Source organism: Ailuropoda melanoleuca, chromosome 16 (genome assembly GCF_002007445.2).
Source record: "Ailuropoda melanoleuca isolate Jingjing chromosome 16, ASM200744v2, whole genome shotgun sequence".
NCBI classification, from domain to species: Eukaryota; Metazoa; Chordata; class Mammalia; order Carnivora; family Ursidae; genus Ailuropoda; species Ailuropoda melanoleuca.
The window spans coordinates 84195479-84210794 of NC_048233.1; the positions used below are offsets into that span (position 1 = coordinate 84195479).

A 15316-nucleotide genomic window follows, 5' to 3' on the forward strand; every position below is an offset into this window, starting at 1 on the left:
GCTTGGGGGCTCTGAACCCCAAGACTGAGGGGCCCACTTGGAGTGACTGCATTCCTCAGGGTGTGCGCCCCACCTGGCCTCTTCCATCTGAGGCTTCCAGGACCAACTCCCCACTGCCCTCCACCTCCAAGGACCAAAATGGCTCTTCCAGGAGGGCTGAGTGGATGAAGTCAGAAGGGCGGAGCTCTGGGCTGACAGGTGGGGGTGTGGAGTGGCCCTGGGGGAACAGAAGGGAGGGGCCCACAAATTGACCCCCGGGGCAGGAAATGGGGCAGGAGGGGCCAGAGTGGGCACTGAGGGGTCTGAGACTGCACTCTCCAGGTGCCTGGGACCTGGAGGATGGATCCCAGGAGACTCCCCAGGTCAGGACCCAGACAGGACAGTGTGCCATGATCCTAAGCGAGTTCCATGCGATCCCATAGCAGCTGCCACCTCTGTCTCTGGGATTGTTTTGGCCAGCCTCCCCTGTCCCTCCCCTATATCCCCAGAAAGAGGTCAGAGGATCACAATCCATTTCACTGGCTGCGCCTTGGAACAGGGCTGCCTTGGCTCCGGACTAAGCCCATGGTTCCCAGGGAACGCCCGCCCATCACTACGATAGTCTCTTCCTTCAACAACCCCGGTCTCATCAGGAACACTGGAAGCAGAAGGGGAGGTGGGCAAAGTTGGCCTGGCAGGCAGGACCTTCTCCTAGCCGGGCCGGGGACTCCCCTACCTCTCAGAGGCCAGTTAGAGTCCCAGGTCCTGGTCTCAGCCCAAGCTCAGGTCACATGACAGGGTGAGTCTTCTCCAGAGAACTGGGCCCCTATGGGCTGGAGGGGACACCAAACCTGGACAAGCCCGAGGGAAATGCAGAGTGCAGGGCAGAGGGACGGGAATCAGGACACACAGAAGGGCAGAAAGCTGGTCAGGTTTGGTGGTGGTTGTTGTTAGAGTACGAACAGCAGGGAGAGGGAGAGGGAGAAGCAGGCTCCCCGCTGAGCAAGGAGCCCCCCCTTCCCATGTGGGACTCGATCCCAGGACCCTGGGATCATGACCTGAGCCGAAAGCAGGTCTTAACCAACTGAGCCACCCAGACAGAACATCTTTTTTTTTTTTTTTTTTTTTAAGATTTTTTTTATTCGACAGAGATAGAGATAGATAGCAAGAGAGGGAACACAAGCAGGGGGAGTAGGAGAGGAAGAAGCAGGCTCATAGCAGAAGAGCCTGATGTGGGGCTCGATCCCATAAAGCCGGGATCACGCCCTGAGCCGAAGGCAGACGCCCAACCGCTGTGCCACCCAGGCGCCCCCCAGACAGAACATCTTAATAAGAGACCTTGAGGGGCACATGGTGGTTCACTTGGTAGAGCGCGCAATTCTTGATTTCAGGGTTATGAGTTTGAGCCTTACAGTGAGTGTAGAATTTACTTTTTAAAAAAAATTTTTTTTAAGATTTTATTTTTAAGTAATCTCTACACCCAATATGGGGCTCAAAATCACAACCCCAAGATCAAGAGTCGCACTGAGAAAGGGACAGGAGGGGCTAGGTAGGGAGAGATAAATAGGGGGCTCCATGATCAGGCTCACAGAAATCCCCCAAATGCGGAGATGTAGGGAAACCAGGGATAAGGGAACACTCCAGACCCCCCTGCCATAGGTGTCCGAGGGAGTCTTATTTATGACAGTCTCCTGTGGTCAACAGAAAATAAACAGACCCTAAAAAGAAAGAAGTAAGCCATTAAAGATGTTATCAGTAGTCCTCCTTACACAAAGGTGCTGTCTGTAGAGAAGTCAAAAAGATTGAAGTTCCCTGGTTAATTTTCTATAAAAGACCAACCCTAATCACCCTCAGTGGCAACCCTGTTGGGACCCCTCTCACTTCCGAGAGCTTTTTTGTATCCTTGCCTAATAAATCTCTATTGCTTTGCTCACTCTCCTTTGTTGGAGAGATTCATTCTTCGACTCCATGAGACAAGAACCTAGCTCTCCTGCATCAGCACCCTCCACCAACTGAGATAGGCAGATGCCCCCCCAAAAATTTTTCTTAAAAAAAAGGGACCTTGGCTTGGGCCCTCCTAAAGGAGAGTGATGGCCGGTTTGCCATCATCTGCAGTCCCTCAGCCCTTGGCAAATTTGGTGACAGAAAATTGCCTTCTGGATCTAATGTTTCTGGCAGAGGTGCTGAGAGGAGGCAGCAGGAGGCCATCGTCTTTGTGGGTGGCCTGTGTGTGTCCTGAGCAGCCAGGCCTGGGCACTAAGGTCACGGTGTTCACCAAGGTGACTGTCTATCTGAAGTGTAGCAGCCATGTGAACCAGAAGAATCTTCCGGACCTGTTGTCATTGGACATGATCAACCCACTGCTAGGGACTGACTGTAAACCATGGAGCTGGGATCTGAATTCAGTCTGGTTCCAAAGTCTGTACCATTATACCAGGCCAAGATCAAAAGTTTCCAATATTTAAGTCTCCTTCTCATACAGGCTTTTCTGGGTTTGGCTTTATGCAGACACACCCAACACCATGCTAAGTGAGATTCCTACATATTTCCTGCAATCCTGCAAGACAGTAATTATTATTATCCAGCTTCACAGAAGAGTCAAGCCCTAAGGGTAAATTCTGAGTTGGGATTCAAACTTAGATTTTTTTCACTAGGATCTAGGACAGAACTATTCTTCTGCCTTAAGGATTCTCTTTATTTTCAGCGGAACATCCCAGTGCTGGATGAGGCCTGAGGGTTACAACCGAAGAGGGGCTGCAGGTCTGAGGCTCTGGGGCCCACAGTTCCTGTCCAGTCCCATTCAGTCTCCCCCTTGCCCCCAGTCTAAGTGAAAAGAGGGAGCCCAAATAAACACGCAGCTCCTTATACTTGAGGCCACTTGGGTCCTCCCAGCCTCCTCCCTGGTTGGGACCTCTACGTCCTGGCCACACCTTAAGTCCCATGGTCCTACGGTCCCTCTCCCAGGCTTTTTTTTTTTTTTTTTTTTTTTTTAAAGATTTTAGAGTCGCAGGCTCCTCTGAGCCAGCCAGGGGACCCTGCCTTGCGCACTCTTTACCACCTCCTCTGCACCCTAATCCTGTCTGTGCTTAAACAGATGTCCACCTCGAATAAGAAAACCGAAGTTCTAGCGGGGGCCTCGTTGTTCCGAATCCCAACAAATAGCTCGGCTTCCGTCTGAGTGTCAGGCTAAGCGGCTCCTATCATCTGCCGCGTCTCACAGGGTGCAGGGAACCCGCTTTCCAACTCCACGAAAGGGGTCTCAGCACGGACGCCGCCAGCTTGACTACCGCCTCCTAGAGCCTGGGCTCACCCAGGACGGTGCCCGCGCCTGCGCGAACCGCGGAGGGGCGTGGCGAAGAGCGCGGGGGCGATGCCTCGGCGGAAGGCGCAGGGGAGGGACGCAATGCGCCCCTAGTGGCGGGTGTGTTCGCGCCCCCGCTCTGCAGCCTCTGGATTCCGTTTCCACGGTTACGGCGGCGCGAAGCTGTGTCCCAGGTAAGATCTGGGTAGAGCGGAAACACGATGCCTGAGGGACGGAAGGCCGCAGGGCTCAGGGGAACGGGGAAGCAGGGCCTGGACCCGGGCTCGTGGAAGGTCTAACCCCTCCTCTCCGTGCGTGTCCCCACTGTGGGCTCTGGTTAGCGCTGCCCCACCATTTCCGTAGGATGCTGTCCCGCCCGCAAGTGTTCTCTGGCCCCACGAGCTGTCCTGGACCCCCACACACCTCTCCCGGCAGCCCGCAGCTGCTGACTTCACTCTCCTCTGCCTTCAAGGCACTGACGTGCAGCTATTTGTGCGTGGCCGGGAGCTGCACACTCTTTTTTTTTTTTTTTTTAATTTTATTTTATTATATTATGTTAATCACCATACAGTACATCCCCAGATTCCGATGTAAAGTTTGATGCTTCATTAGTTGCGTATAACACCCAGTGCACCATGCAATACGTGCCCTCCTTACTACCCATCACCAGTCTATCCCATTCCCCCACCCCCTCCCCTCTGAAGTCTTCAGTTTGTTTCTCATAGTCCATAGTCTCTCATGTTTCATTCCCCCTTCTGATTACCCCCCTTTTCTTTATCCCTTTCTTCCCCTACCGATCCTCCTAGTTCTTATGTTCCATAGATGAGAGAAATCATATGATAATTGTCTTTCTCTGCTTGACTTATTTCACTTAGCATTATCTCCTCCAGTGCCGTCCATGTTGCAGCAAATGTTGAGAATTCGTTCTTTCTGATAGCTGAGTAATATTCCATTGTATATATGGACCACAGCTTCTTAATCCAGCCATCTGTTGAAGGGCATCTCAGCTCCTTCCATGATTTGGCTATTGTGGACAAGGGAGCTGCACACTCTTGAAGTGACCGGCCTGGAGACCGTTGTTCATATCAAGGGAAAGGTCGGTCGTAGTGTATCCCTGAGCTTCCCCAACCCTTGTGTCCTTTGTCTGGCTTCCTGTGACTTCCTCAGAGAACACTCTTGGCTCTCCACTTCTTCCGTAGGCCAATGTCGCCTCCGTGGAGGGCCTCACCACCAAAGATAAAGTCGTGCTTCTGGCAGGTTCTCCCCTGCGGGATGAAGCCAGCCTGGGTCAGTTTGAAGTAAAAGCCCTGGCGACCCTGGACGTGGTTGGCCGCACGCTAGGAGGTGAGTGGGGCTACAGAGGCCAAACTGGTGCCATCCGTCAGTTTATGACCCTTAGACTTACTTTGCCTTTCACAGTGTCTAACGTTTTTTGCTTTGATTTACAACATCTAAAAGTTGGCTGATTTTGTGTGGAAATACAATATCTGGCTTTGTTTCAAAAATTGGGAAGATCTGGTCACAGTGGGCGGGTGTTCCCACATACCAACAGTCTGCCCCAGCTGAGTAGTGGCTGCTCCCTCTGGAAGGCTTTACAGTCTGCTACAGTTTCCAGTCCTCCCTCCTCCAATCCTCAAAACCAAGTTCAGTTACCATTTATCATCAGACTTGTGCTGTTGTTTCTCTTATAGTAAAGAAAAGTGAACTCTCTTTTTATACGTATGTCTCCATCAAAAGTGGGAAAACGAAAGAGGGATCGAGAGCATCGCATGTTTCAAGAAAAGTGAGAACGAGCATATTTCTTTGTGGAAGTTAAGAATAGTGCTGTGTGTTTAATATGTAACCAGACTTTGTATCAAAAGAATACAACTTAAGACGCCATTATGAAACTAACCGTAGTAAGGATTTTGACTGGTATACAGAAAATATGTGTGATGGAAAACTCAACGAACTAAAAAAAGGACCACACTTTCTTCCACATTTATCATCAAACGCAGATAAAATAAGCGATGCTGAAGTGAAATGCGGTTATGTCGTAAGTGAAAAAATTGCCCGGGCATCAAAACCTTTCACAGATGGTGAGTTTATAAAAGACTGTCTGTTGAGTGCAGCAGAAATCATGTGGCCAGAGCAGAAACAAGCATTTGCAAACCGAAGTCTAACTGGAAACACTGTTCCTCAGCAAGTCAAAGATATGGCTGAGAACCTACAGGACAAGTTGTGAGAAAAAGTGAAATCATTTGTGACATTTTCTATTGCAGTGGATGAGAGCACATGCATAAATAATACAAGCCAGTCAGTTATATTTATCCGGGGTGTTGATGAGAATTTTGACATCTCTGAAGAACTTTTGGACATGGTGCCCATGACAGACCCAACATCTGAAAATGACTTATTCAGGTATGTTGAGAAAAGTCTTGAAAAAGTTAATGTTGACTGGTCCAAACTATAAGTGTGACCACAGATGGTGCTGCTGCCATGGTCTGTGGTAACACTGGACTTGTTGCAAAACTTAGATCCAAGGTCAAAATGCTTTTCAAGGATGCAGAACTTAAAGCTATTCACTGCATTATTCCCCAGGAATTGTTTTGCACTAAAAAGTTAAAATTAGGGGCGCCTGGGTGGCACCGCGGTTGAGCGTCTGCCTTCGGCTCAGGGCGTGATCACGGCGTTATGGGATCGAGCCCCACATCAGGCTCCTCCGCTGTGAGCCTGCTTCTTCCTCTCCCACTCTCCCTGCTTGTGTTCCCTCTCTCACTGGCTGTCTCTGTCTCTGTCAAGTAAATAAATAAAATCTTTAAAAAAAAAAAAAGTTAAAATTAGAACATGTCATGGATGTAGTGATTAACACAGTGAACTGGATACACACCCGTGGCTCCAGCCACAGGCAGTTCAGGGCTTTGCTGGAGGAACTGGATGCACAATGTGGTTATCTCCTTTACTATACAAAGGTAAGGTGGCTTAGTCGTGGCATGGTACTGAAGAGATTTTTTTTTTTTAAGATTTTATTTATTTATTTGACAGAGAGAGAGACAGCACAAGCAGGGGGAGCAGAAGAGGGAGAGGGCAAGAGAGAGGGGGAAGCAGGGAGCCTGATGTGGGGCTTGATCCTAGGACCCTGGGGTCATGACCTGAGCCGAAGGCAGATGCTTAACTGACTAAGCCACCCAGGCGCCCCTTAAACCATGAATTCTTTACAGATTTATGTCATAGTTCTCCTTGTTCTTTTGAACAATACAGTAACTTCCTTTTCAAATGTATATCTAGTTCTCCCTTCAATTTCATTTTACCTTCTTTATTCTGATTCTTTGTTTTCAAAACATGCTTTTGAATTACCTTTCTAATTGTGTATTATCAGCCTTTTCAAGATTTATAGTTTTGAAACCAAATGTCTCTCTCCCCTGTGGATGCCCAAGTGATTTCTGGAATGGTGGGGAGGGATTTTGAGGGCACCCATTTAGAATAAAACCTGTACAGCGGTGCCTGGCTGCCTCAGTTAGGAGCATGTGACTCTTGATCTCGAGGTTGTGTGTTTGAGCCCCACACTGGGGCTTAAAAATAAAATCTTAAAAGATAATAGTAATAATTAAAAAATAAAACCTGTACAGCTGGGGTGCTCTGCTGGCTCAGTCAGTAGAGCATGCAGCTCCTGATCTCAGAGTCGTAACTTTGAGCCTCACACGTAGCACAGAGTTTACTTAAAAAATAAAAAAATTGGGGCGCCTGGGTGGCGCAGTCATTAAGCGTCTGCCTTTGGCTCAGGGCATGATCCCGGCATTGTGGGATCGAGCCCCACATCAGGCTCCTCCACTGGGAGCCTGCTTCTTCCTCTCCCACTCCCCCTGCTTGTGTTCCCTCTCTCGCTGGCTGTCTCTCTCTGTCAAATAAATAAATAAAATCTTAAAAAAATAAAATTAAAATAAAATTAAAATTAAAAAATTAAACAAAAAACCTGTACAGTTGATGTGTTAAGTTAAAAAGTCTGAATGATACCGGGGTGCCTGGCTGGCTCAGTCCGTAGAGCATGGGACTCTTGATCTTGGTCGTGAGTTCGAGTCCCCACATTGGGTGTAGAGTTTACTTTAAAAAAAAAAAAAAGTCTGACCGATACCAAGTAGAGGCAAGGATGTGGAGCAACGGGAACTCTCACGCACTGCTGGTGGGACTGTGAAATGATGCAACGGAGAACAAGTTTGCAGTTTCTTATAAACATATACTTACCACATGACTTAGCAGTTGTACTTCTAGGTATTCACCCAAGAGAAATGAGAACATAGCCATACAAAGACTTGTAGAAGAATGACCAGAGCAGTTTTATTTAGAATAGCCCCAAACTGGAAACACCCTAAATCTCCATCACAGAGGAATGGATAAACAGATTGTTGTATGGGGAGCCTCGGTGGCTCAGTCCATTAAGTGTCTGCCTTCAGCTCGGGTCATGATCCCAGGGTCCTGGGATCAAGCCCCTCATTGGGCTCCCTGCTTGCCGGGAGCCTGCTTCTCCCTCTCCTCCCGGCTCATGCTCTCTCTCACTCTCTCTCTCTCTCTCAAATAAATAAATAAAATCTTAAAAAACAAAAAAACCCCACCAATTGTTGTGTATCCCTATGATGGAATATTACTCAGCAACAAAATGGAAAGAAATACTGACACACTTAATGACACGGATAAATCTCAAAAATACCTTGAGAGGGCCGCCTGGGTGGCGCAGTCGTTAAGCGTCTGCCTTTGGCTCAGGGCGTGATCCCGGTGTTATGGGATCGAGCCCCACGTCAGGCTTCTCCGCTGAGAGCCTGCTTCTTCCTCTCCCACTCCCCCTGCTTGTGTTCCCTCTCTCGCTGGCTGTCTGTCTCTGTCAAATAAATAAATAAAATCTTAAAAAAAAATACCTTGAGAAAAAGAAGGCAGTTCCAAAAGACGTGCATAGGTTTGTATGATCCATTTAAATGATATTCTAGAAAGCCACAACTAATCTAAAGTAACAGAAGGCAGATCTAAGGTTGCCTGACTGGGTGATAGTGGATGGATTGACTGCTAAGGGACACAGAAAAACTTGTGGGGCAATAGAAATGTTCTCTAGCTTCATGCTGGTTAGGGTTGTGTTTGTCAAAACTCCTTGAACGCTCCATTTAGAATGGGTCCATTTTAGAGTACGTAAATTATATCTCAGTAAAGTTGTTTTTTAAAAAGTGGGATGGGAAATTCCCCAGCTGCTGTTAGTCGTTCCCCTTCATGTAAATCCCTGCATACAGATCTTAAGAAAAAATTTAAAAGCCATGTTTCAAAGTTTTCAAGTCCATGGTCTTACCACAACAATTTAACATAGACTCTGAGAACAAGGGGAGCCTGGAAGATCTTAGCATGCCAGTAAGGAAGGCAATTTTGAAAGACAAAAAGTCAAGTTGAAATAACAGGCCACACTAAGAGGGGCTCCCATTGCTCAAAGTGAGACTGTTTGAACAACAAAAGGAGACTATTGGCCAAGATCCACTGACATATAATAAATATGAAAAGTTATGACTTCCTCTTGATATACAAAAAGGGAAAAAGTTAACATATCCTGAAAGAAGGTGATTAGAGTGGAATATATTCTTCTTGAATCCTTTTTTTTTTTTTTTTTTTTTGAGAGAGAGAGAAAGCATGAGCAGGGGGAGGGGCAGAGGGAGAGGGAGAAGCAGACTCCCCACTAAGGAAGGAGCCTGACAGGCCCAATCCCAGGACCTGGGATCACGACCTGAGCTAAAGGCAGACACTTAACCAACTGAGCCACCCAGGAGCCCTCAAATAAATAAAATCTTAAAAAAAAAAAAAAGAAATAGTGAGCTAGAGACTAAGTATGTAATGCTTAGATAATGGATACTTTATGGATTATGGATTAAATGAAATAATTATAAGTCAAAAGGATATCTTTTTCATAGGTTTGTAGATATCTATTACTATAAAACAAAATGCTTAATTCTGTTATGTCACCCTCTTTTTACCACATACCTTTTAAAATTATTTTATTATACATCCAAATTGAGTTATTTTAATTTTTATTTCAAGCCTTCTTTTAATTCATGTATATATTCTTCAGATACTACTCATTTCATCTGCTAGTAAATGATAAAGTTATTCATTTATGTTACATGGGAACAATTTCCCAGTGTGTTTGGTAGCAGGTGGGCAGTATCTCGGGGGGGGGGGTGTCCTATAACACAGGTACACAGTGCCTATTCTCACATACCCCCAAGGCCAGATGGCCACTTCTCCATAGAGGCTTTGGAGTGATGAGTGACTAAAGTGACATTTACTTACAAATTTGAACAGACAAAAGAACTGTTTAAGAAAAAAATGGGGGCTTCTGGATGGCTCAGTTAGTTAAGTGTCTGCCTTTAGCTCAGGTCATGATCCCAGGGTCCTGGGATTGAGCCCTGCCTTGGGCTTCCCGCTCAGCGAGGAGCCTGCTTCTCCCTCTCCCTCTGCCTGCCATCCTCTGCTTGTGCTCTCTCTCTCTCTCTCTGTCAAATAAATAAACAAAATCTTAAGGAAAAAAAAGAAAAAGAAAAAATGTATTTTGGAAAATAGAAAGAGGAATAAATGCTATTACTTCACCTTGAAACCAACTTAACAAACTTCAGAAAATGAAAAAAAAAAAAAAGAATGTGACTACAAAGAAGCAGGAAAATAGGACCCATTACAAAGAGAAAAACCAATCAGAAGTGACCCAGAAATGATATAGATGACAGAATTAGTAGACAAGGGCATTCAGCAGTTATCATAGCTGTGTTCCATATGCTTACAAGTCACAGCAAAGATTGAACATGTTAAATAGAGACACGTGAGGAAAAATAAGACCCAAACCAAACTTCGAGAGTTGAAAACTTCAATGCCCGAAATGAAAACTATATTAGATTAAATGCATATGAGGCCTTGCAAAAGAAAGATTAATATACTTGAAGGCATAGCTATAAAAACTATTCCAAATAAAACCCGAGGAACAAAAAGATAGAAAAAAACCATGAGCAGACCATCAGTGAGCTGTAAGCTGTGGGACAACTTCAAGCAGCCAAATATACAACCTAAAAGGGGGAGGAGACAGAAAAATATTTGAAGAAATAGTGGCCAAAATTTTTCCAAATTTGACGAAAACCATAAATCCTCAGATCAAAGAAGCTCCGTGAACCCTAAGCACAAGAAACATTAAGAAAGGGGACATAGGGGCGCCTGGGTAGTGCCGTCCTTAAGCGTCTGCCTTCAGCTCAGGGCGTGATCCCGGTGTTATGGGATCGAGCCCCACATCAGGCTCCTCCACTGGAAGCCAGCCTCTTCCTCTCTCACCCCCCTGCTTGTGGTCCCTATCTGGCTGGCTGCCTGCCTCTCTCTGTCAAATAAATAAATAAAATCTTTAAAAAAAAAAAAAAAGAAAGGGGACATAAATTGACATGCTTAAAAGTGGTGATGATGAGAAAATCTTAGCAGCCAAAGAAAAAAGACATATTTCATAAGAAGGAATAAAGATCAGGATGACAGCATATTTCTCAATGAAGCAATGCAAGACAAAAGACAATGATGAGGGGCACCTGGGTGGCTGTCACTTAAGCATCTGCCTTCAGTTCAGGTCATGATCCTGTAGTCCCAGGATCCAGCCCCACATTGGGCTCCCTGCTCAGCAGGGAGTCTGCTTCTCCCTCTGCTCCTCACCCCACTCTCATACCCTCTCTCTCTCAAATAAATAAATAAATAAAATCTAAAAAAAAAAGACAACAAAGAAACATCTGTATAGTACTGGTAGGAAAAAAAAAACAGTCAACCTAGAATTTTACGTACAGGAAAAATATATTTCAAAAACAAAAGCAGAATACCTTTTCAGACAAATACTGAATGAATTTGTCACCAGCAGACCTATACTACACTAAATGTGAAAGGAAGTCCTTCAGGTAGAAAGGGAATGATACAAATTGGAAATGTGGATAGACGAGGAATAAAGAATACCAGAAATGACAACCACACGGATAAATATAAAAGGCTTTTAAAAAATTATTTAAATCTCTTTACAAGATAATTGGCTGTTTAAGGCAAAACATTGTATTGTGGGGTTTATGACATGTATAAGTAAAATATACGAAAACAATAGCACAAGGCAGAGCAGGGCAAAATGGAAGCGTGCTGTATTGTGAGGTTCTTATACTATACATGATGTGGTAGAATGTCTGTGATGAGTTAAAGATGTACACTGTTAACCCTAAAACCACCACCAAAATGACACGACAAAGAGTTCTAGCTAATAAGCCAAGAAAGGAGACAAAACGGGATCATAAAAACGGTCTAAAAGAGGGGCGCCTGAGTGGCGCAGTGGTTAAGCATCTGCCTTCGGCACAGGGCGTGATCCTGGCGTTCTGGGATCGAGCCCCACATCAGGCTCTTCCGCTATGAGCCTGCTTCTTCCTCTCCCATCCCCCTGCTTCTGTTCCCTTCTCTCGCTGGCTGTCTCTATCTCTGTTGAATAAATAAATAAAATCTTAAAAAAAAAAAAAAGATCTAAAAGAATACGATAAAGAGGAAAAGGGAAACAAAGAACAGAGGGGACAAATAGAAAACAAGCAGCAACATACTATCATCCATGTTGATAATCACATTAAATGAAATGGTCTAAACACTCCAGTTGAGTCAGAGCTTGTCAGGTGGGTAAGAAAATCAGCACCCAACCACACACTGCCTATAAGAAACATAGTTTTAAAGAAGCAAATAGGTTGGGGCGCCTGGGTGGCACAGCGGTTGAGCATCTGCCTTTGGCCCAGGGCGTGATCCCGGCGTTATGGGATCGAGCCCCACATCAGGCTCCTCTGCTATGAGCCTGCTTCTTCCTCTCCCACTCCCCCTGCTTGTGTTCCCTCTCTCGATGGCTGTCTCTGTCTCTGTCAAATAAATGAATACAATCTTAAAAAAAAAAAAAAAGAAGCAAATAGGTTAACGGTAAAGGAATGGGAAAAGACACACTGCGCTAACAATAATAATAAAGGAAAAAAGGTGCTGCAGTGGCTCTGTCGATACCAGACAAGTTAGACTCCAAAGCAAAGATTATTGCCAGGGGGGCGCCTGGGTGGCTCAGTTGTTAAGCGTCTGCATTTGGCTCAGGGCGTGATCCCAGCGTTCTGGGATCAAGCCCCACATCGGGCTCCCTGCTCTGCTGGGAGCCTGCTTCTTCCTCTCCCACTCCCCCTGCTTGTGTTCCCTCTCTCGCTGGCTATCTCTATCTCTGTCGAATAAATAAATAAAATCTTAAAAAAAAAAAAAGATTATTGCCAGGATAAAGGGGGTCATTCATAATGAGAAAGGGGTCAATTCAGGGGCGCCTGGGTGGCTCAGTCAGTTAAGCATCTGCCTTCGGCTCAGGTCATGATCCCAGCGTTCTGGGATCGAGCCCCACGTCAGGCTCCTCTGCTATGAGTGCTTCTTCCTCTCCCACTCCCCCTGCTTGTGTTCCCTCTCTCACTGCCTCTCTCTCTCTGTCAAATAAATAAATAAATGATTAAAAATCGTAATAAATAAATAAAATCTTTTTTTTTCTTTTAAATGAGGCAAATAGAACAAAGCAAGCTGTGGAAAAGGCCCCCATTAGCCACACACTGGGTCTGTTCACCGCAAGCCCTCCAGTGACACAGCATGGGAAATGAGTCAGCCATACTGTCCTCATCTTGCCCTTCCCTTACCCTTCAGCCCCAGCACATCACCTGTTTCCTGAACTCGCACTGAACTTCAGCATGCAGACTTCCTGACACCTGTCTCTCTCCCTGTTTTGTAATCCCTTGACTGTCACATCCCCCTTTGCATTTCGTTTGGCCAGGTCTGTCTTGCTTTGACTTGACACTGCCCTTTCCCTTCCGGTTTCATGGTGGTCCCATGAATCTAGTATTTGGAAACAACTTGGAAATAGCTTCCTGGAACCTCTTGTGAAACCCTGTGGTCCCTTGCCACTCTAGCGTTCCCACAGCATGAGTACGGTCACAGTGGGCTGTCAATTTTTTTTAAATAAGATTTTAGGGGCGCCTGGGTGGTTCAGTCAGTTGAGTGCCTTCAGTTCAGGTCATGATCCCAGGGTCCTGGGATAGAGCCCTGCGTTGGGCTCCCTGATAGGCAGGGCGTCTGCTTCTCTCTCTCCCTCTGTCTGCTCTCTCTCTCTCTCAGATAAATAAATAAAATCTTAAGAAATAAAAAAAGTAACAAAAATAAAATAAGATTTTATTTATTCGTGAGAGAGAGCAACAGTGGGGGCGGGTGGAGGGGCATGGAGAGGCAGAGGGAGAAGGAGAAGCAGACTCCCCCCTGAGCAAGGAGCCCTAAACTGGGCCCAATCCCAGCTGGGATCATGACTTGAGCCAAAGGCAGCCGCTTAACCAACTGAGCCACCCAGGCACCCCTGAACTGTCAATTTTTAAACACTTGTTAAACCAGTTTAACAAGTATTTCCTCTTTCTTCTGTACAGTATAAACCACTTTATCTAAGTGGTGTGAGAAGGCCTGTCTGGGGAGGAAGGTATGCGGGGGGCAGCAGAGCCTCAAGGTAGAGAGCCGTGCAGAACACCAGAACACCGGGTCCAGCTATGCCAGAGCAGAGACCGCCTCTGGGTTCTTTCTTACCTGATACTGTAAATACCTATTTTTACTTCGGTTCTTTTGAGGTGGGGTGGGAGTTGCAGGTGAAACTGAAGGAGGTCGGCGAGACCGACACATTGGCCTACGCACCAATGCTGACATACCTTAGCTGGGCGACTTTGGGCAAGTTATAAAGGGCTCTGGGTAAGATTCTTGAGGGGGAATAAAAAACCAGCCATAGACCCGACCTGACTGAGGGGCAGGAAATCTGAATTCTAGACCTGCTGCTTTTACTTTCTCTGAGGGGTCGGAGCCAGGCCCTGCTCTCTCGGTTTCCCCCTGCCAAGCACTCTGCTGCCAGCCTGGCTGGGGAGAGGCTGAGGGGGTGAAGGTCCTGCCTCATCCCGGGGAGCAGGTGTCATCCTCCCCACACTGCGTGCCTGCACCAGAGCCAGCAGCTCCCTAGGCAGTGTGTGCTCCTCAGACGGACTCCCGGGGACTCCCAGAACCGGGACTCATGACGCCGGACGAACACATCCGTTTGCCAGCTGATGAGATGAGACAGACCGAGGGGACAGAGCTTCCCCTGAGTTCTAGCGGCTGCCTACGGGGTTCCGGGGCACCATCTCTGGGCAGTCCCCGGTGTGGTCGGGCTTTGTGGCACGAGTACTTCCCATTCCTGCACCAAGCACGTTCTCAGCACCAGCATTCTGGAAAGGCCCTTTCTGGTACAGACTTCCCCTCTTTGCAACGAAGAGATGCTCTTCCACGGCCCCCACTCTGCGGGGGACAAGAGGTTCAGAGTTCACAGTCCTGTTTGTTGGGGCTGGAACTTGAGCCACAGGTCTGGCTGTGTCCCTCCCACCCCCCAGCTGGCTCGCCACAGGCTCAAGCCAGGACACCTGCCTTGCGGCCCCTGCCTGGCTCAGCCCCACACTCCCCTCCTCGGGCCTTCAGTCTCACGCTGGTCAGGGCTCTGCGCGCAAAAATGGCAACCCGCCTCCAGACCAGTCCTCTGCCCCGGCATGCCGTGCCCAACTCATCTGCCACCTCCTCGTTCCGGGCCTAATTAAAGCCCCACCGCGGGGCTCCGGACTGTGTCCCTGACGCAAGCTCCGCCAGCGCCTGGCGGCTCAGCAGCGGCATCTTGCGCGCGGCCCACGCTGCGGCACAGCTATTTGTGGATGTGTTCGACTCTCCCGAGGGAGGCGTCTTAGCCCAAACCCCAAAAGCAAGTTACAGAAATATGCTTAGAAAGGTGGAGAAGCCGCCTGGAAAAACAGTGCTGCTGTCTTGGAGGTGTGCATGTGTGTGTGTTTTCCCTTTTTGCTTTATGGATTTCATTGTTTATAGAATGTATAAAATATTACAGGGCTCTAAATATTACCACCTTTCGTTTTAATTTTTTATAACGAAATCTTTGATAACTTTCTATGTCAAGTCTCACACGTTTCTTAAATT

The 15316-nt window shown here is 47.0% G+C and overlaps 1 protein-coding gene across 3 annotated transcripts; it reads left to right on the forward strand.

Annotated features, from left to right (window-relative positions):
* The first annotated feature begins 1171 nt into the window (after positions 1–1171).
* Positions 1172–15316, forward strand: LOC117796641 (ubiquitin-like protein FUBI). 3 transcript variants are annotated; one of them, XM_034644996.1, is made up of 5 exons: positions 1172–3474; positions 4252–4376; positions 4480–4624; positions 5542–5680; positions 13747–15316. In XM_034644996.1, exons 2-5 carry the CDS (start codon positions 4296–4298, stop codon positions 13763–13765), a joined length of 384 nt encoding a protein of 127 aa, XP_034500887.1. In that variant the 5' UTR covers positions 1172–3474; positions 4252–4295; the 3' UTR covers positions 13766–15316. The 3 variants fall into 3 exon arrangements, 1 of the variants encoding a protein (XP_034500887.1); XR_004621202.1 differs by lacking the exon at positions 13747–15316 and having other exon boundaries at positions 4252–4624; positions 4972–7075; XR_004621201.1 differs by lacking the exons at positions 4252–4376; positions 13747–15316 and having other exon boundaries at positions 4480–7075.

What these genes read in the sequence shown, in the direction of transcription:
- LOC117796641 (XM_034644996.1), top strand. Translation starts at nt 4,296, where the DNA reads ATGATTTGGCTATTGTGGACAAGGGAGCTGCACACTCTTGAAGTGACC. An exon ending in TTGTTCATATCAAGGGAAAG is followed by an intron (nt 4,377 to 4,479) that starts GTCGGTCGTAGT and finishes CTTCTTCCGTAG; the next exon opens with GCCAATGTCGCCTCCGTGGA. An exon ending in GGTTGGCCGCACGCTAGGAG is followed by an intron (nt 4,625 to 5,541) that starts GTGAGTGGGGCT and finishes TTTCTATTGCAG; the next exon opens with TGGATGAGAGCACATGCATA.